The sequence below is a fragment of the Astatotilapia calliptera genome, chromosome 15, assembly GCF_900246225.1.
Source record: "Astatotilapia calliptera chromosome 15, fAstCal1.2, whole genome shotgun sequence".
In the NCBI taxonomy this organism is placed as follows: Eukaryota; Metazoa; Chordata; class Actinopteri; order Cichliformes; family Cichlidae; genus Astatotilapia; species Astatotilapia calliptera.
In genome coordinates, this window is record NC_039316.1 from 16,405,975 (window position 1) to 16,427,369 (window position 21,395).

The 21,395-nt window shown below is 40.9% G+C and overlaps 1 protein-coding gene across 10 annotated transcripts in view; it reads left to right on the top strand.

Annotated features, from left to right (window-relative positions):
• Positions 1 to 18,835, top strand: part of LOC113006752 (DNA (cytosine-5)-methyltransferase 3A-like) — a 94,079-nt gene extending 75,244 nt beyond the window's left edge. For 6 of the 10 annotated variants that reach the window (XM_026142905.1, XM_026142914.1, XM_026142906.1 and 3 more), the window contains 16 exons: positions 1,077 to 1,235; positions 2,938 to 3,045; positions 3,528 to 3,675; positions 5,997 to 6,140; positions 6,353 to 6,397; positions 7,060 to 7,139; positions 8,221 to 8,333; positions 9,289 to 9,472; positions 11,740 to 11,824; positions 13,143 to 13,288; positions 13,395 to 13,485; positions 13,571 to 13,719; positions 13,918 to 14,003; positions 14,516 to 14,609; positions 14,786 to 14,904; positions 17,282 to 18,835. In XM_026142905.1, coding sequence (XP_025998690.1) covers positions 1,077 to 1,235; positions 2,938 to 3,045; positions 3,528 to 3,675; positions 5,997 to 6,140; positions 6,353 to 6,397; positions 7,060 to 7,139; positions 8,221 to 8,333; positions 9,289 to 9,472; positions 11,740 to 11,824; positions 13,143 to 13,288; positions 13,395 to 13,485; positions 13,571 to 13,719; positions 13,918 to 14,003; positions 14,516 to 14,609; positions 14,786 to 14,904; positions 17,282 to 17,423 — 1,893 coding nt within the window. In that variant the 3' untranslated portion in view covers positions 17,424 to 18,835. The remainder of the gene's footprint in view (positions 1 to 1,076; positions 1,236 to 2,937; positions 3,046 to 3,527; positions 3,676 to 5,996; positions 6,141 to 6,352; positions 6,398 to 7,059; positions 7,140 to 8,220; positions 8,334 to 9,288; positions 9,473 to 11,739; positions 11,825 to 13,142; positions 13,289 to 13,394; positions 13,486 to 13,570; positions 13,720 to 13,917; positions 14,004 to 14,515; positions 14,610 to 14,785; positions 14,905 to 17,281) is intronic. The other 4 variants (XM_026142909.1, XM_026142910.1, XM_026142907.1 and 1 more) reach the window with 4 other exon arrangements.
• Positions 18,836 to 21,395: the final 2,560 nt, after the last annotated feature.

Consider the following 21,395-nt stretch of genomic DNA (forward strand, 5'->3'; position numbering starts at 1 on the left):
ACTAGATTGTAACACTGCTGAATGAGGTTAGGGTTATGATCCCTCCCAGTCGCAAACCAGGGACCGCTCAGTTGTTAGATTAATGCACTAACCCCTAGACTCTTGATTCCTTAGATAAAATCACAGCAACTTAAATATACTTGAAAGTGTAGTATATAAAGAAAGTTTAGAACATGACAACTACCGTAAGCTCAGAACAAATGGAAGCTCAGTGACAGCTGCAGGTAATGTTTGAAGCACTAAAGGATTACAGTGATGACACATCTTCATCTGGCCCTGTGATCAATATTAAGAAGCACACTTTTCACAGAGTGCAGGTATTCTCTTTGTTTTCACATTTGGTGAGGCCAAGATGAGTTGGTCACTTGCATACTTGCGAGAGACTCCATCTCTGAGCGTGGACAAGTAAAAGACACCCCCCGCCCCCCATTTTCCAGAGGACTTGTGATTAGATGTTTTTGTGGGTGGGAGGATGGGGGGGGTTGTTTTTTGAGGTTGTTTTCCATCTCTGTAGGATATTTTTGCCCTTTTTTGTAGTTAGTTAGTTGAACTCTAAGACTTTGAAAAAGGAACAGAAAACAATTTCCCTCGTGGGATCAATACAGTATATCTTTCCATTAATATTAACACAACATCACACAGAAGCTCTTACCCAGGGGCCCAAGGAGTCAGGAAGCCCTGTTTAGTAATCTATATATGGCTGCAGCTCATGTTCTGTGAAACACTGATAAAATTGTTTGTATGTTGTAATTCTTTCCGCACCCCCCCCCTCCCCCCCCCCCCACCCCAAAAGAAAATTATATTCTGTTTGATATTAAAAGGGTTTTAAAAAGCCTTTAATTTGATGAGTCTGTTGCTAAGATACTCATCATTCTTTTAAAACTAGAGGAAAGTTTACATTTTTAGTCCCTAAAGCAAAATGCTCTCTAAAAGAGCCCCTTGTAGATGCCTCATAGAAAGGAAACACGATTAAGTGCAATTTTCCTCCATTATATCTATTTTTCAGACTCTAATATTCAGTTTAGCAGCTATTTAATCAGTTAGAAATCAGTTGTTTTCTCTGTGTGTGCCAACAGGATGGTCGGGGCTTTGGCATCGGGACTCTGGTGTTTGGAAAGCTGCGAGGTTTCTCCTGGTGGCCCGGCCGGATTGTTTCCTGGTGGATGAGCGGCCGGAGTCGAGCTGCAGACGGCACTCGCTGGGTAATGTGGTTTGGTGATGGCAAATTCTCTGTGGTGAGTATCATTAGTGCTACGGCTAGACAGATCTGATGATGTAGTGCTGATGCTGATGTAGTGGTGGCTAAAAATAAAATGCACTCAAGAGAAAATGTACTAGAATTACAATTAAATTAAACTGTTGGTTAAATATAATATTATTTAAGAGCAACAGTTTTAAGGGAAATATCTATATATTAACTGGATCAGCTCTTCATCCTCTCAAGGATACTTGAAGGTGCATGGGAGTTTGCCCAACCAGTCTACATGTGTTTTCTGGGCTTGGAGAAGGCATTCGACCGTTTCCCTTGGGGTGTCCTGTGGGAGGTGCTCCGGGAGTATGGGGTGTCTGGCCCATCGCTACGGGCCATTCAGTCCTTATACGACCGTTGCAAGAGCTTGGTCTGCATAGCCGGCAATAAGTCGGACTCGTTCCAGGGCTGCCCTTTGTCACAGGTTCTGTTCATAATTTTATGGACAGGATTTCTAGGCGCAGCCAAGTGGCGGAAGGCTTTCAATTCGGAGGTCTCAGGATCTCATCTCTGCTTTTCACAGATGATGTGGGTCTGTTGGCTTCATCGGGTTATTGCCTCCAGCTCGCCTTGGAACAGTTCGCAGCTGAGTGTGAAACGGTGGGAATGAGAATTAGCACCTCCAAATCTGAGGCCATGGTCCTCAGCCGGAAAAGGGTAGAGTGCCCACTCCGGTTCAGGGACGAGTTCCTGCCCCAAGTGGAGGAGTTTAAGTATCTCGGGGTCTTGCTTGCGAGTGACGGGAGAAGTTGGGAGCGGGAGATCGACAGACGGATTGGTGTTCCGCCGTGGTGAAGAGAGAGCTGAGTGTAAAAGCGAAGCTCTCAATTTACTGGTTGATCTACGTCCCTACCCTCACCTATGGCCACGAGCTGTGGGTAGTGACCCAAAGAACGAGATCGCAGATACAAGCAGTAGAAATGGGCTTCCTCCAAAGGGTGGCTGGCCTCTACCTTAGAGATAGGGTGAGAAGTTTGGCCATTCGGGAAGTGCTCAGAGTAGAGCCGCTGCTCCTTCACATCGAAAGGAGCCAGTTGAGGTGGTTCGGGCATCTGACAAGGATGCCTCCTGGGCGCCTCCTGCCTGGGGCAGACCCAGGACACACTGGAGAGATTATATCTCTCGGCTGGCCTGGGAATGCCTTGGTGTTCCCCCAGACAAGCTGGAGGAGGTGGCTGGGGAGAGGGAGGTCTGGGCCCAAGCAGAGAAGCCCAGACAAGCCCAGGCAAACAGCAGAAATAAAGTAATTCCTGAAGAATCCAGGGTTAAACCTGAAGTTACTGCATTGAGGCTCAAGTCCTGGTTCACCTTATCGGCCTCTGAAGGGGGGAGAAAGAGATGTGCAGCAAATGTAAACAAATAAAATTACAGATGATAACATATGGAGATATTGTCAGTCAATTAAAACTTTTGAAATATGATACTCAGCTATCGTCTGTGGTAGACTGCGTTGAAGCTACAGTTCCTTGGCTGAAATCTTTATGAATTTTTTCACAATTATTTGATAAAATTTGACATTTGGGAAAATATAATAATTTATTTTTTTGTGAATTTTGAACATTGAGAATTTAGTAAGCTAAGACCAAGTTTTTATGTCTAAAAGTCTAAAATCTTCTCTAAAAGAATAGAGATTTCAAGGTATCTTCTTTTCTGATGATGATTTGTGGCTCTCCTCCTTCACTGTGTAGGTCTGTGTGGAGAAGTTGATGCCCCTGAGCGCTTTCTCATCTGCCTTCCACCAGCCAACCTACAACAAACAGTCCATGTACCGGAAAGCCATCTTCGAGGCTCTGCGGGTAACAAACCCACTATTTAATCTCTGCTCTGAGTGTGTAGATGGTTGATGTTGATGTTAATAGGCTTGGAAACTATAAATCTCTCAGGATGAAATCAAACACCAAAAAAGCCAAAAAATATGAATGTGCTGGTCTAAGAGTCATTCCTCTCTTGTGCGCTCAGCCTGGTTGGCTATTTTGCATTTGTGGAGGTGGTGTTCTCATCTTGATCTGCCCACAATTTAAAAGTGGTAACATGTGGGTAACAGCAGTCCAATCTATAATTTTGTGTGGGGTTCGTTTTTGGTGAAAAAGTGAGAGAGAGAGAAGCTTCAGTGGCACCCACTGTGTCTCGTATGCTACAACCACATTAGTGTTTTAACTTGCCATAGGAGCCACATGAAAAACTGTTTTCCATCACTGCCATCACTTCTATTTCCAATTAATGATACGGAAACTTTGGTATATACATAAGTTCGACTGCTTGTGTATGTTATGTTTAGGTGGCCAGCGTCCGGGCGGGGAGGCCAGTTCCTTCCTGTGATGGCAGTGATGATGCAGAGGGGGTGGATCTTCAGACCAGAGAGATGATAGAGTGGGCCATGACCGGCTTCCTGCCCGCTGGTCCACAATCATTGGACCCTCCAGAGGGTATGTCATCTTCTCTCACACAAACACCACCTCCATCATTGTTAACTGGGCACATCAAATTACCTGTTTACAACTGTAGGAGGCACACTATGTGCTGTGTACTGTAAATGCACAGTACACAGCACATGTAAATGCAATTTAGAAATTACTCTTGCCTGAAAATCCCCAGAAGACAACTAAACATCTAACTGAATAAGAACACTCTGAGAGAGGTAGGCGTATCATTGTCAGTCTACAGTAAAGCGACACCTTGATGAATGGAGATACATGGGATTTACAAAAAAGCACAGGCCACTGGTTACACCCAGGAACAAGAAGAATAGATTAGACTTTGTAGAAACATTAAAATACAAGTATCTCGACAAATGAAACCAAGGTTAAATTGCACCAGAATGACTGGGAAGAGAAAAGTATGGAGAAGGACAGAAACGGCTCATGAGCCGAAGCATAACATATCACCTGTCAAACATGGTAGAGGCAGTGTTACAGTATGGGTGGCCAGTTGAACCAGGTCATGTTTATAGATCCCAGTATCTATACCAGAGACATTAAACTCATTTTAATTCAGTTAACTCAGTTTGAGCTTAATTTGATCTTCTTGCTTTAATAAATGTAAATGAGTGTACTCTGAAAACGTTCACATTCGGGGTCTGCTGTCATTCAGTGAACATTACAGTTTAATCGTGAGGGTGGAGAAAAGCACAAAACCTTGCGATGTAGAGTTATTGTAAGCAAAATAATAATAATAGTATTGTAATATTAATAGTATTATTTTAGCTCTGTGCCCATTTTGTAAGGCTGTAAAGCTGGCATCAAAATAAAGGAAATAGCAAGATATTTTATTGAAAAAAGTGGAGAAATGACAGATTTCAGGGCCATTTTTACTCATGTTTCACATCTTTGGTATAACGTTTTTTATTTTGCAGTCTTGACCATGACATTCACAGCACTGCACATGTAAAGCATTTAGCTACAAGGATATCAAAGACAGCTGTATAAGTTGTTGGCTGTGATAAGCAACTGTACACTGCTGGAGCTTCCACACACGGATTTAGCCTTGGATAAGAAAACAATTAGTGAAAAAAGTGTCTGGATCCATGTATGCCTCTGACTATAGTCCAAAGCTGAGTTTGTGTTCAGCCACAGTGTAAAATAAAAATCAGCAGTTTTCCAGAGGGTCACACACTGGATAACTGAATCAAAATAAGGTTAAAAGTTCTAAAGAAAGTCCACTTTAATTCTATATAAACATTTAAATTAGTGTTCATCTTGCACCACAGTTGTGTGATACGCACCGCTGCATTGATTAGTAATACAACACACTGGAGTTCAATAGCAGTAAAGACCTAGTGCAGTGATTAACCTTGATATTGGTCAGCATAATGCCGCACAGTCGTTTTTTTTCTTTCGTAGGATGCTACAGGCAACCATTTTTTTCCATCTGTGTGATAGAGAAACTATCTAACCAAAAATGTGGTTTATTTACATGCTACTCTGCTTATATGCAGCTGCTGATAACTTGAGGTTCACTGTAATAAAAGTGTCTGAAATTGGAATCTTTGCAGTTTTAATTTACCTGCCTGGCTGATTCTGTCTCTTTAGTTTATGTGTATGATAAAGATATCATTATCATCAGTTTACTCCAATTATGACATATTCATTCAGTCCCTTCTGTCTGTTTAACAACCAAAGTGAAAGTCATCTTTTATATGTTATATGGATCTCTCCAGCTCTCTTCCACTTGTTAGATTTCAGTCGCTGCACCACTGGCAGAAAAACAAGACAAATGAGCTCATTATTAATGTATTAATTATTCTGTTAAGGAGGGTTTTTTCCAGCTCTCATGGGGTTTCCTATCCACGTAAGGCATATTGGTTTGGCAGGGTGTCTGTCTTATCTGATTCCACAGATGTTTATATCTTTTTCTGCTGTTTTTTTTTTTCTTTGTGGGGGGGGGGGCATTTGGGTAACCAAATGTGTTTTTGCTTTAGTAAATGAAGTCTTACTTAAAGAATCAGGTGAAACTGTTAAACTTCTGTTTTTGTTTTACAGCCTTTGTGATTTTCCTTTGGGAAAAGTTACAAATTATTTGTATGTAGAAAAGACCCGTATCCTAAAAAGAATATTTACTGCAACAATTTCTATCTAAACCATAGAAATTGTCATTACTGACAGGAAAAGTGGGGCTGAAAGCAAAAACATTTATCAGTTATCAAAAGTACGCTCCATAAAGCTGTATGGATCTCTCTCAGTACAAACATTGCCCTGCTTTAGTTCATTTAATGTGTCCATGTGTTAACTTCATGCCCCTATCTCTACAGAGGAACAAAATCCATATAAGGAAGTGTACCCAGAGATGTGGGGGGAGCCTGAGGCTGCGTACACACCTCCACCTGCAAAGAAACCACGCAAAAACACGCAAGAAAAAGCAAAGATCAGAGAGGTGATCGACGAAGGGACCAGAGGTAAAAATGCAAAAAAAAAAATTGAAATAAATAAAAAAAAAACTTTCTTTTTATTTTGTCCATTTAGCATGTAAAACGAAAACACAGATTGTTGTTTAATATTCCGCTTTCTTTTAAACCCACACTAGGCTGATAATATCATACCTTCTATTAAACTTGTATTGTTGTTATCGTTTATATGTATTTGAACTAACTTGTGTTTTGTTTTCCAGAGAGACTTATATTTGAGATCAAAAAGAAGACCAGGAATATAGAAGGTAAAAGCATCTCCAGTTGTTTAACCGTCATTCATATTTAAACCAAAGAAGGGATACTTTATTTTCTTTCTAGTATTTCTTTTGTCTTAGCTTTGGTTAACCTTGGATCCAGAAGATTCAAAGTTGAGTAATAACATGACACAAAATATTAATAAAGGATTAACAAAGATTGACACAATCCTTTAAAAATGCTTTATCTCCTTAAACCGGCATTTGGTTCGTAGTTGTCTCTCAAATTCATCTAATAAAAAAGAATAAAGGACTATTATTAAGCTTTCGCTTGTTAAGCATAAGCTGTAAAATAAATCAGTTTTACTAGATCTGTATAACCTGCCTTCAATTGGACCAGCCAACGACTGCATATCACTCCTACTTTTTCTGCTCTTTCCTGTAAAATTTAGAGTTCATTTTATTTATTAATTTTAATCACACAAACCCTATACGGCCCCAGATTGTCTTAGCATAGCAGATGTACTGAGACCTTATTCCAGCAGTCTGTCTCGTTATCTGATTCAGGCCTTTTAACTGTCCCTACATTTTAGACAAATAGCTGATGTGTTTACTGTCTACAAAATGTCAAAGTACATATAAACAGACACTTAAACAAACTAACAAATGCTGTAGATTTAGTTTGTCTGTATTTTCTCTCTGTTTTTGTTCAGATATCTGCATCTCCTGTGGAAGCCTCAATGTCTCCCTGGAGCATCCTCTGTTTGTAGGAGCAATGTGCCAGGGCTGCAAGGTGAGAATCCCTCTTCTTATTATTTATTATTTATTATTTATTATTTTCTTAATTGCTTATCCAGCCTAAGGTCACAGAGGGGCTGTAGTCTATCCAAACTGTACAGGCGCCGTGCACTCAGACAACCGTTCGCACCCACATGTACAGCCAATTTAGAATCACCAATTAACCTAACAAGCATGTCTCTGGACTGTGAGCGGAGGCCAAAGCACAGGTTGGTCATGAAAGGTTAAACATGAAAGGTTTCTCAGTGTGGTCAAATCTGACTGTCCCATAGGTGGATGAAGGAGTTAGTTTGTGAAATTAGTTTGACTATATTCATACATTTTTCAGCATCACAAGTTTTCCCAATAATGCTACGTACAATTGCACTGCTGTAGCTTTTACTGCAGAGCTTTATTCAGTGGTGTTGAGCTACAGCTTTAAAGGTCTCATATATAAAACATAATGCTTTAACTCTATATAACACTTATAAAACAAACAAACTATGAATATTTGGCACTTCCATGTGATTTTAAACTGAACTTACTACTGAGTTCAAGTAATCAGGTAGCATGTGATTGGTCAAAAGAACTCACACGATGTGAGCATAAACAGACCCCAGACAGCCCCAGAATACCCCAAATCTCAGCTGTTATGCTCAGATTCTGCATGTTCAACATGAAGGTTCCTGTGTGTACAGTTCTCCAAGGCTGCAACTAATCACTCTTATTATTATTAACTGAGTATTTTTGCCTGTCAACATGCAAAAGTGAATGAAAAAACAATCCAGACCACAAAGATATTAAGAACAATACTAAATAATACAAAGAGTCTCAAATTCTCACATTTGGGAAGCTGGAACCAGAAAATGTTTTTCCATGATAAATTTCTTCCAGCAACAAATATCTCACCCAGTATGTGTGGAAGCTGCATTTCCCCAGGGGAAAAATCCAAGCAGCTAGCTGTTTTGGAAGCAGTGACAATATTATTGGAACATCGGTTACATATTGGTAATCTGTTGTAGTTCACAGGCATGGAAAAATAAACTCAATGAACAGAAGGAGAAACAAAAAAAAACTTGTGTTTTGCTCCTCGGCAGAACTCGTTCCTGGAGTGCGCCTACCAGTATGATGATGATGGCTACCAGTCCTACTGCACCATCTGCTGTGGAGGCAGGGAAGTGCTCATGTGTGGCAACAACAACTGCTGTAGGTCAGTATCAGGGGTTTGCAAACAGCAGCTTCTTTCAACACATTCAGGTCCTGCTAAGGTTTTCAATTTCACATGTACAGGAACAGTTTACACCTAAATGTCCAAACGTGATAAATCACTTTCTTTATTGGCACAAAGCTCATGTGGATTTGTTTATTTCAAAAGAGAGTACACAGTTGATTTTGGCATCTCGGCTCTAATCCTTTCACTGCAAACAGAGCAGAGATCAGACATGAAAATAATGAGCTTCAGTCCAAAGTGGTTTTTTCAAAGAACTCTCTGCAGTCCTGTAAAAAGCCAGGTACACCTCAACACCTTCAGTAGTTTGTAGGTTCACCTTAAGTAGCAACAACTTGAAGTATTTGTTTTCTGTATGACTTAATGAGATCCTCATATCCTAGTAAAGGAATTTTGGTTCACTGTTCCTTACAATGTTATTCACGTTCACTGAAGTTTCAGCCATTCTGTTGTAGAGCTGCAAGAATGGGCAAGGATTTCAGTCTCTAGATGTGCAAAGCTGGTAGAGACATACCCTAAAAGACTGGCAGCTATAATTGCAGCAGGTTTGGGGTGTTTATGCTGATATGCTAAATTGAGTGTTGTGCATTATGGCCAGTTATCTCCACTTTGGTCTTGAATGTCCAAAGGACTTTGTTCCAGAAGTCTGTTGTTTCTTCAGATTTAATTTGTAAACCTAAGCCATGCTGCCATGTTCTTTTTAGAGAAAAGAGGCTTTTTCCCAGCAACCCTTACAAACAGGTCATACTTTTTCAGTCTTCTTCTAATTGCACTGTCAGTAGAGTTCGAGACGAAGCCTACGAGTCTTTTTTATTTTTGGAATTTCTCTGAGACTTGCACTGTTCAAAGGCTGAACTTTATTTGTTACTTGACAAAGACATGTTAGTGAGTGGATAAATAGACATGCGACATGATGAATTGCTGTGTGTGCGTTTAGGTGTTTTTGTGTGGAGTGCGTGGATCTCCTGGTCGGGGCTGGCTCGGCAGCGGCAGCCATCAAAGAAGACCCCTGGAACTGCTACATGTGTGGACCCCGCAACACCTACGGCCTACTGCGACGGCGGGATGACTGGCCCTGCAGACTACAGCATTTCTTTGCCAACAACCACGAGCAGGAATTTGTAAGTTTGAATGCTCTCTTCCTACAAAACAATTTCCCTTACTTGTTGGGCTTGAATTGCCTTGTTGGTTGTTAAGAGTGTCAGAGGTGATAAATTAGTAATCTTTTATTATCACATGTTGTAATTGATTTGTGTGGATTGTTAAAGAGCAAAAAAGTTTGTCCAGATCTGTTTTTAACACTGTTTTCATAATGTAGGAGAGTCCTTCTAGAAAAAAGTGGCGCCATATTTGATGAATGAAGAGAGATCCATATAGATATAATACATGCATACAGACAGTCAAACACATGGGTCTTTCACTCCTGCATACACACTCCTATACAGACATATCAGAAGAACAAAAGGCCAAAAATAATGGGTGAAAGATTAAGCAAAAGCTAACCTAGAGAACTTAGCTTTTAGTGATTGTTTAAAACAAACCAGTGATTTGGCTGACCTGATAGGCCGAGGAAGGCTGTTCTAACATTTGGTAGCTACAACCTCAAAAGCATGATTGCCTCTTTTTTTAAAATAAAAGTGTGGAACAGTTAGGAGATGCTCGTGCTTCTTGTAGCTCGCTGCAGATTCTCAAATCTGCTTTGGATCACAGACCTGTTGTAGAAGCCAGATTTATTTCTGTTTCACTTTACTGACCGGCTGCCAGACATCTGTTTCGAGAATTCCTGACACTTGGTGCTACACAGCTTCAAGTCCAAAAATTTTCCTCCAAATCAGCTCTATCCTGTCCAGATGCTGCTCTTCATATGATGTCATATCATATCACATGATACGCCATTCATATGCGATGCCTATAGTTTCTTCCAGATCTCGAGTGTCAAAGTTCCCTTTAACTGCCATCTGTCACAAGGTGGAAACACCAGGCAGGAAGCACTTTGATATCTTGCTTTTGTTCTGCGTTACCATGAAGGCTGAAGGACCAGAGAATTTATCAACTGTGAAAGTCTTAATGAAGATTAAAGACCTCCATCATAACATCTAACACGTTAATGAAGTCCTGGTTGTTTCAGAAGTAAGGGGATTCCCAGATATTTACACATGCCAGTGTGAGAAACCAAAAGCAGACATATTTTCTTACTTTCACTTTACTTTACTTGTAGATAATATGACTGTAGATATACCTTCTTATGTGCTGTGATTACAATTTGCAAGTTTAATAATTAGCCACATCACGACCGAGGATCAACAGGTAGGAAAGAATTACCACACATAACTAATGCAGCGAGTTCATCAGTTATAAGCCACGAGCAAGTAAAACAATAAATAAAGCAACCAAAGTTCCAGCGAACCGAATGACCCGGTGGAAGAGAGAGGCTGCGAGCTCGAGCCCTCATTTATAGACGAGCAATAAATCTGTTCCCATATCCAAACAACAACACGAAGAGGGCGTCTGTGATTCCCGCCAGTTAACAGATGTTTAAACATTTACAGGTGTCTCACCTCATTACCATCCGCCCAGATCATTACCAGGTAAAGCACATTAAAGCCTCCTCCAGGTTAAGGGGTAGAGGGGGTGCCTCAGAATTCCTGTCAGGATTCATTAACCTGCAGTTCAACAGCAATTTATGGATCAACGCTAGCCATCATAACCACAATACTAATGAAAAACTAATTAAGGCTGCATAAATACAGAGTCTGGAGAATAATACTCGTTTTCAAATGTTTGTAGCTCAAGTTTCATTCTTTCAGTCCCTACCATAGCCCATTTTTAAAAATGCAGTTTGAGAATAGCTGTTATGAAGCATGGGGGGGCTATGACACCGAAGTGTCACTGTGTAAGTGGTAACATCAAATTCAGATGGCTCATTAAGCTGCTTTTATATTGTATTAATAAACATCCTGCTCTTCGGTACTGTATTACTTCTTACAGCAGCCTGTGAATATCAGACATCTTATTTAAGCTCACATTGCATGCTGTAAGTCAATGGATTGTGCTAAATTTAATGTATCTGCCACTTTACATCTTATCTCTTGTCATAACCTTTATAGAACTTTGAAGTGTGAATCATTACAGTTAGCTGGAAACATAATTATCTGGAGATCAGTGTGGGTTACGCTCCAGGGCTCGTCAGCTCTCAATTATCCACGAAGGTTAATGCACATCAAAACAGATCATGTTCACCTTTACTATTGATATTCTCTCCTTCTTCTTCTTCTTGACTTTTTTCTTTAGTAAAGAGCAGATCATTATCAGGAGAAGCTCCCTGCCTTTGCGTACTGTAGAGTTTGATATCTCATTTGATCTCCTCTTCCTCTTAACCCTCTCTCAGGAGCCGGCCAAGTTGTATCCCCCAGTTGCAGCAGAGAAGAGGCAACCAATCAGAGTCCTCTCTTTATTCGATGGCATTGCCACAGGTGTGTAAGTGCTGAGCGGCAATTAACCACTATTCTCATCATCAATAAATTATTGATTAACAGGTTAATATGATCCTTTATCCTTACGACTTGTGCCATCATAATCGGGGTGTGTTGCTTTAAATAAGAAACAAAAAGAAATATAAAGATATCCTGTCACATCCTTATTCTACGCAGTTTAAGTCGCAGAAAAAAAGTTTGGTGCAGCTCACGATATTCTCAGATTAAAATCTCTTCTTCATTGAAGAGCTTGCCATTGAAAATGAAATAAAAAATAATACAGATACACATAAAACAAAAATAAAGCAAGTGAATTTAATGGTAAATGAGAAAAGTGGTTAAGTGGAAGTATAAAACAGAAATGTGAAGACAAAGTAAGATTTACTTCATCCATCCCAAAGTTGTCAAAGCAGTTAAAAATGAACACGACAAACATGAACAGCTGGTATTGGCTCAGCCTGGCGTTCTGACTGTGCGGGTTTAAGTATTTGTTATAAATGCTGTATGTTATAAATGTTGTTTCACCACATTCTGTTAGAAGCTTTGAGTATTTTGGAAGGATTTATATCTATTTTAAAAGATAAACATTTCTAATAAGATTCAAGATTGTTTATTTTTCACATGCATAGTTATACAAGTACAAGACGCTAATATATACAAAGAGGACATTATGTGCATGCAGTAAGTGAGTGAGTTATATAAATTATATAAATAAATTAAATAAATAAATCTGAGAACGTACATTGTGTGAGTGGGGTGTTAAAGTGTCTTGTGCCGTAGTGAAGCCAGAAGGATCAGGAATGATATGCGAATGTGGTAACAATGACTCCTGTGTCACTTGCTTCTCTTGAGCCTCTCTGTTTTTGCTCGGATGGCGCAGAGCCTTCTGCCTGATTGCAGAAGTCGGAACAGTTTGTTGCTGGGATGGGACGGGTCCTTCAATATCTGAGCTGCTCTGGACCAGCATCTACTGTTGTAAATGTCCTGAAGGGAGGCGAGAGCAGCCCTGCAGCAGCGTTCTGCTGTACGGATCACTCTCTGAAGACCTTTTTGGTCCTTAACAAAGCTCTTCCCATACCAGGATGCAATGTTCTGTGTGAGGATGCTCTCCACAGCACCTATATGGAAAGTCCTGACTTGAAAGTCCTCAGTTGTAAGGCAGTAGTTATGCATTAGGTAACAAAGCAATAAATAAATAAACAACTAAAAAGGTGCATAGTCTGCGCGGAGCAGTCAGGAAGGCGCCTGGACGTGGCCGCGCCATCTTAAAACCTAAACCCTTAAAGAGTTTTTAGCATGATGTTTGTGTGTCTGTCAGGTCTTCTGGTGCTGAAAGATTTGGGCATCCAGGTCGAAAAGTATGTTGCATCAGAAGTGTGTGAAGACTCCATCACTGTCGGCATGGTTCGACACGAGGGACGCATCATGTACGTGGGAGACGTACGCACCGTAACTCGCAAACATGTAAGAGAAATCATTATTGCTCCTCAAAACCACAACGTAACCAGAAAAATTTCCTCACATTATGTTAAAGGCAGTAATCTTTAACGTGCTGTGTTTCCACCGACAGATCGATAAATGGGGACCATTTGACCTGGTGATAGGAGGAAGCCCCTGCAACGACCTTTCCATAGTCAACCCTGCAAGGAAAGGACTTTATGGTAGGAAGCACTCGTATAATCATTTACTTGTTGCTCGTTGTGCTAAATGAAATAAGGAGGCTGAACTTTCCCTGTCTTCCTTCAGAGGGGACCGGCCGGTTGTTTTTTGAGTTTTACCGTCTGCTGCATGAGGCGCGGCCAAAACCCGGCGACGAGAGGCCGTTCTTCTGGCTGTTTGAGAACGTGGTCGCTATGGGAGTCAGTGACAAACGGGACATCTCCCGCTTTCTAGAGGTACGGCAAACAAACCCACAGCAGTTATTCTGTAAGTGAAATTTAAAAAAAGCCCCCCAACTACATCCCCACAGGACATTCTCAGTTGTGGTACAGAAGGTTGTTAGGATCCATTTATCCATCCATCCATTAGTTAGGTCAAAAGTAAGTCTTCAGGGCCGTGGTGCAGTATGACATAACATTCATATTCCTCTTCAGTGCAACCCAGTGATGATCGACGCCAAGGAGGTTTCTGCTGCCCACCGCGCTCGCTATTTCTGGGGAAACCTGCCCGGCATGTCCAGGTGATACAAACACACAAACACCACAGATTTGTTCACTTTATTTCAGTAAGGAGAGATCATTTGGAAGAACTGAACATGATTTATTGAGATACAGAATTCAATACAGTTGTCTGGCGATTAGTCTCCGATGACCCATCGTAGCAGAACAAAATCTCAGTAGTAGCAGGAATTAAGAGGACAGGACCCCCCAGAGTCTAGACACTGGTGGTGGTGAAGATGGAGGCTTGCACGGAGCTCTGAGTCACCAGGATGAGGCGGAGATGGGGAGGAGGTGGGTTGCACTAATGTGCATCTGAGAGGCAAAAAGACAGAAGTGTAGTGTGAAGGGTGATTGACTTGGAGAAGGTGTACAAGAAGATGATTGGATTAGAGCAATGATGTCAGTATTGAGTTTGAAAGCATAAGAAAACGAAAGCAATTAAAGAACAGACAGCAGCTGGACACCTGGGAAAGTCAGCTGCAGGGTGATTACGAGTTTTCCTTACTGAATTGAAAATGCAACTCTTCTTTAGGTTGTGCTTTTCTAAATACTGCAGGCCACTGACACCGATGGCAAACGACAAGCTGGACCTACAGGAGTGCCTGGAGCATGGCCGCACAGCCAAGGTATCCACTTGTGTGTATGTGTGTGTGTTTGTGTGAGAGAGTGTGTATTTGTGTGTCTGAATCACAGAAAGCTGCTGTTGAAAATGAGAGTAGGCTGTAGGATTAAAAGGGATGCGTGTGTTGGTTTGTTTGTTTGTGTCTGTCTGTGCGTGTTTGGTTCTGGATGCTAATTCCAGTTTGAGAAGTTGCGTACGATAACGACACGCTCCAACTCTGTGAAGCAGGGGAAAGACGAGCATTTCCCCGTCTACATGGACAACAAGGAGGACATACTGTGGTGCACCGAGATGGAAAGGTACAGGAGCCGCGTGTTTGTGTGTGTGTGTGTGGTTTTTTATTACCTCTTAACATCCAGCAGGTGACTGCAGACCTCTAAGGGTAACGGTTAGATTTCATTTTGACCATATGGGTCTTCTGTATTTACATTTAGGCTTACGTTAAAAAATGAAAAATCCATATATACATACCTGTACAGGTGGATGTTAAGAGGTTAATTGTTTTAAGCATGTTCTTGCATGAAAGTGAACTTGTTTGAATTATTAAAAGAAGCTATATCCTGTCAAATGGTCACATGGTGACATAGTAGGGTTGAGATTGTAATTCAAGCATGTTAGACCTGAGATCATGTACGTGTCTCGCCTCACCCTCAAACGGTCGCATCAAATGGCCGGCCCTCCCTGAGCTTAGTTCTGCTGGAGGTTTCTTCCTGTTAAAAGGGAGTTTTTCCTTCCCACTGTTGCCAAGTGCTTGCTTATAGGAAGTCATTTGATTGGTGGGGTTTTCTTTCTCTTATTGTAGCATCTTTGTCTTACAATACAAAGCTCAATATGAGATTAATTGGGCTAAAAACTTATGATGTAGTTGTGCCACGTGTTTAACTAACAAGATTTCCCATTTCATGAAATGAAATTGTGTCTCTGCTTTACTATTTGGTAATGAGGGAGAATTTCAATATATGTAAATTGTAAAATGAGAAGTGGGGTTCATATAAAAAGAGGGGTGATTACTAAATGAGACACAGGTGGAAGCGGTCAAATTCAAGGTAAATGAATAATTTGACCGTGTTTCAATGGAGGGAAAGAAACAAAAGCAGGAAGTAAAACATTAAAACAAAAAATAATCAAAGCAAATGAAAAGCAAACATTTAAGACACATAAACACTCACATGCACACACTGTAAAGGACTACTTCCTGAGATCCCTTTTAGACCACTGGCTGACCTTAGTCAAGACCACAACCATCATCCCTCTTCCCAAGAAAAGCCAAACCACCTGCCAAAATGACTATAGACCAGTTGCAATCCAATCATTGCAAAGTGCTTCAAGAGAGTGGTGCTGGCCTACATTCAGAGCAACATCACAGACACTCTGGATCCCCTGCAGTATGCCTACTGGCCCAATAGGTCCACATCAGACGCCATCGCTGCTGCCATTCACTATTTCCTCTCCCATCTGGGAAACAAATACTCATACATCAGGGTACTTTTTGTTGATTACAGCTCCTCCTTCAATACAGTCCCACACAAACTCACTCACAAACTGGCAACACTCGGCCTGCGCCCCACCCTATATGACTAGCTACTGGACGTTTTGACTGGTAGGGCCCAGTCCGACGACACTGCAGTGATCGGTCGCATCACTGGAGGGGACAAAGCGGCTTACAGGAGAGAGGTGGCCAGTCTGGTGTCATGGTGTGAGGACAACAACCTCACCCTCAACACTGAAAAGACAAAATAGATGATAGTAGACACGAGGAAGAAGGGGAGGCATCACCAGCCGCAGTTTATCCGGGGCCTTGAAGTGGAGAGGGTGAGCAGCTTTAGATACCTGGGCGTCTACATCTCTGAGGATCTCACCTGGACACTGAACACCACACAGGTGGTCAAGAAGGCTCAGCAGCAGCTGTATTTCCTGAGGAGGCTGAGGAAATTTGGTATGTCGGCCAAGATCCTCAGCAAGTTCTACAGCTGCATTGTGGAGAGCACACTGACCAGCTGCATCACTGCAGCAAACGCCTGCAGAGAGTAATAACAGCTGCTGAGAAGATCATCAGGACTCTGCTGCCCTCTCTGCAGAGCATCTACCATCACAGAGTCCAGAGGAGAGCTGCCTCCATCCTCAAAGACCCCACACACCCCCAACACGGACTGTTCACACTTCTGCCGTCGGGACAAAGGTTTAGAAGTGTGAAATCCAGAACATCCCGACTCAACAACTCCTTCTTCCCCACTGCTGTCAGACTCTTGAACAGCTGAACTATTTTAACAGTAATAATTTTGCACATCAGGTCATCTTACATATTAAACCAGCATTAAGCTCAAAGCTCTTTTGCACACCAATCTATTTAACACTTCAGTTTTTGTCTCCATTTATTTATTTATACTATTTGCATTTTATCTGTTCCAATTTTATTTGCACATATTAACCAGCATCTGTGTGTGGACAGCAGAGAAAGAATTTCATTGCACAGAGAAATGCTTTTCTTTGTCCTCATGACAATAAACTTTTTGAATCTTTGAAAGACAAAAACTAACAAATATAACAAATTCAAATGAAAAAAAGAATCTTCTTTTAAGTTTAGGATCCTAAGTGATTTGAAATATTTCTTGGCTTTGCTTCACAGACCTTTTTCTATTTAAAGTCTGAAGTAATGATCTGTGTGGTCTGTTTCAGGGTGTTTGGTTTCCCCGTCCACTACACCGACGTGTCCAACATGAGTCGTCTGGCCAGACAAAGGCTTCTGGGGCGTTCGTGGAGCGTCCCTGTCATCAGGCACCTTTTTGCTCCTCTGAAGGAGTATTTTGCCTGCAACTAGTCACACACACCAACTCCCTCCCACGTACAGACACACACATATAAACAGAAACAGACACTGATAACCATACACAGTGTACAGTCAGTACATGAAGGTTGGCTGACGCAAAATGAAACAGATGACCGGACATAGACACACAAACACTCACATACACACTCTGTAAAGGACTGCTTCCTGAGATCCCTTGTAGACCACTGGCTGACCTTAGTCCCCTGGTGCTACCGTGCTACCACACACACATACACACACACACACACACACACACACACACACACAGGTACAGTTTTCTGTCATACACAAACTTCCTGTCCGACCTTGAAACTGATGTCTTCTGGCTTTACTGTGTCGTATCAGCTGGAGTTCAAACCTCCAGGGGGCGCCAAACTAACACAGATGCCCTGCCTTTTTTCTGTCTTTAAGATCTCTATGAATACGTACAAACAGACCAATGAGTCCCGCAACACTTTACTGTATTCATGTGTTGTGAAAACAGAAAGACACACAAACACACGTAACATTCGTGGTGCTGGTCAGGCAGTGATACAATCGAAATGGTGCCACTTTAATACAACACTTTTACAGATTTTGGTGCTCTTGGAGACTGAATGGTCTCTGCTTGTTTCAGTCGCTGCAGTTTTGAGTTCAAATAGACGAGCAGGTGGAGGCAACAGCAGGCAAAACAGGTAGCTGTGAGGTTTAAGGATTGAATGAGGGTGCAGGAGAGTGTCCAAAAGGAAGATAACGCAGCTTAGATTTCTTGATGCATGCTCCAGGTAAGGAAATCCCAAAAAGTTGATTCTGGACATAGCGCTTTCAATGGGAGGAACGTTTCGCTCGAGTGAACAGCGGAAGTGGAAGAACATTGTACCAAAAAGGCTTCAGTAAAGCTGGGAAGACACCTAAAGGAAGCTCCAGGCAATCCTGGAAAGAAGGACAACTGCTACCTAAGCAAAAATGTTTATTGATCTTTTTTTTTTCAGGAGTAATAGAACAGCTGAGACGTATTTTCTGTAAACACCACGTCTCGGTAGCTTTCAAACCCTAAAACACCCAGCGCCAAAAATTGCTCCCCCCAAAGGATCAGGTCCCCTAGCACAAACAGAGTAATATAGTTCACGCTGTTAAGTGCCAGAAGGATTGCCACGATTCATACATTGGGGAAATCAAACAACCTCTGGCTAAGCGGATGGCATCTCTGAATTGAGGAGGACGCCTAAGAGTTCATCTTTTCACTTTCATGCTGTGATTGCAGTCATTCCCCAACTCTCTGTGAATGGTATGGCAATTTGCATGTTTATGATCATGAAACTGACCTCACAGTCCATTGTTACTCACTGGTGCTAGTTTTAGTCATTATGCAAAGGTACTGTTTATAAGGTTGGGGAAACCTGCAGTCAGGTGAGACTGAGGAAGTCACTGAAAATGCTACGTCCAGATGAACAGAATCAACTTTTTGGGACCAGCTCAGATTAATATATAGATCGTTTTTCTTAGTGTGACTACAGCTTAATAAGACTATAACCTTTAAATGTTTCTTAAAGGAGGAGGATGCTCTTGTGCTACAAATAATCCTTGCAGATGAATTTATACCTCAGTGCAAAGAAAAGAAAGAAAAAGAGATCCACTTTTATCTAAAGCAAAATGAAATAATAAAATAAAACAGAATTTTATTGGGATGCAGCTGTGGTTTGAGGAGTTTATTTTACTTGTTAATGTTTGATTTTTGTATTTTTCAGTAGTTTCTTGTGTCTCCAGGGTGGACTTACTATTATCACTTTAGTTTCAGTGTTAGTTTTACTTCTCCTTATTATGAAATGTATGGTAGTTTTTATCATGATGGAATAATACAATACAACAAAACAAACACAGAGATGAAGACATCCTGGTGTCCTCAACCTGGTTGACAAATTGACTAAAACCGAAGACAGTTGCTGTATAGTTTAATATTTTATATAGTTTTGTAAGTGTTTTGGTTAGTTTTCGTTTTATTTCAGTGAACTAATTTGTGGTTTAGTTTCAGTTAACTTTAACAGCCTTATTATAAGATCAAAATGCTGACATATATAAAAGCAAAAAACCTTCTGAATGTAAACAAAAGTTATGAAATTTAAAACTAGTACAGTAGAAACATCCTTGCTGCTGTCTGCATCCTCAGTGTTTAGAGTGCCCTCTAGTGGGAGACAACCATACTTCATACTGCAAATGTACTCTATACACCGTATATAAAACACAAGCTACTTCTACTTTCCTCACAACAAGCAAACCATCTCTGTACTGTACTGATTACTTCCTGGTGGTTTTCAGACACTAGGTTCACGAATGCTTTTAATAATGAAAATATTTCCTCGTGTTTCACTTACGCTGGGATGACAACTGTTAAATGACTTTGGTGCTCATTTTCAATGTAATATTACTCTGATGTCACTCAGCTGATGATCATCAGGAACAAGTAGATGTCATCATATTATACCAAAGTTTGCCTCGTTAACATTATTGGAGGCAGAAGACGACGTTCATTGGATGTTAGGTTGATAGATTTGAAGTTAAATTCAAGTAATCTCAAATTTAACTTGATTATCTTTTGACTTCCTCTATTTCTTCAAGGTATTGTTTAGGGCTAATGGGAAATTTCTGTAAAATGTTATGCTAACAACTCTCCAGAATCATAAATTCCAAACATTAAGTAATGTGCAAAATAATTTAGTGTTTGAGTGGATTTGAGATCATGAAATGCAAATATATTTATTGTTTAGGACGTGGCACAGTGTCCTCCAAATGTGTACTAACTGCACTAACTCCAATGCTTTTGTTGTCTGTTTTTGAACTGGCATTTGAACATAAGATCCAAATACTGCCAAGATACCAAAGTAGAAACTGGATTTAGCTTTTGTTTCATTCTATTCATATTTTATTTTTTATATGTACAGTGAACTCAAATGTATACTAACAGTATTCCGAGTTTCATATGAAAATCTCACCTCAAAATAGAAGTGAACAGTTTTAATCAAACTTTTTTTTTCCCTTTAAATTTACATCAACTTAGCAGAAGAAGGTCTTTTGACAATTCCTTAAATGTGTTAGAGAGAAATCAGCCGTTGGTGAAGTAGGACCGTGTAATACCACTTTGTACCACAAGATAGCACATCAGGTTTATGTATTATTACTTAGGCTGGCAGTCTGGCAAATGAAAGGAGTAAATGAATGAAAGGCCTCTTGAGGAATAAAAGCAAATATCAGAGGGTAAAACCATATCAACAGAGCCACATGGAAAACACTGCCCCCTGATGGTGAAGGATTTAGTTAAAAGCTGCAAACAGCTGCAAAAAGCTCCTTTAAAGAGAAAGCCCCTCGAGGCATTTATTTGGACAGTTTTGAAATACTATCTAAATTAGCTTTAATTTCAAAGGTCACTGGGACATAAGAAACAGAAATAAGAAAAAGAAAGAAGGTATTTTTCCCCTGGAAGTTAAACTTCTATCAACATAGCAAAATTCCCAGGATCTCAGTTCAGGATGTCTGTGTCTCTGTTTATGTGCTTTCAATCTCCAACTCCAACCATAGGGAATATAAAGGACAGGATTTTATCCATCAACTTAAAATAACCAGTAGTCTTTTCTTGCATTGCCCCCTGCTGGTCATTCAAAAAAAAAAAATCCAGGTTTAAGGCACTTCTGTCTTTTACAGAATGAGGTTAAACTCATTCTGCAGGATTATTTCTGCCTGCAGAGCACCATCGCCTCCGAGAAGCATTAACCTAAAACATTGGTGGTTAGAAGTAGAAGACATTCAGCATCCTCTTCTCAGCAGCATTTTACGCTCCCTCCTCTTACAATGCAGCTTCTTTCTGTGCCTCAGCTCCACTGTCAGTTAAGTGACTAGTCTGCCATCCCCCTGGCACTCGTTCTCCCCCTGTGCTTCACAGGGATCCAAAACGTCCTACAGTCACCGTTCTGCGTCGGCTGAAAGCAGAGG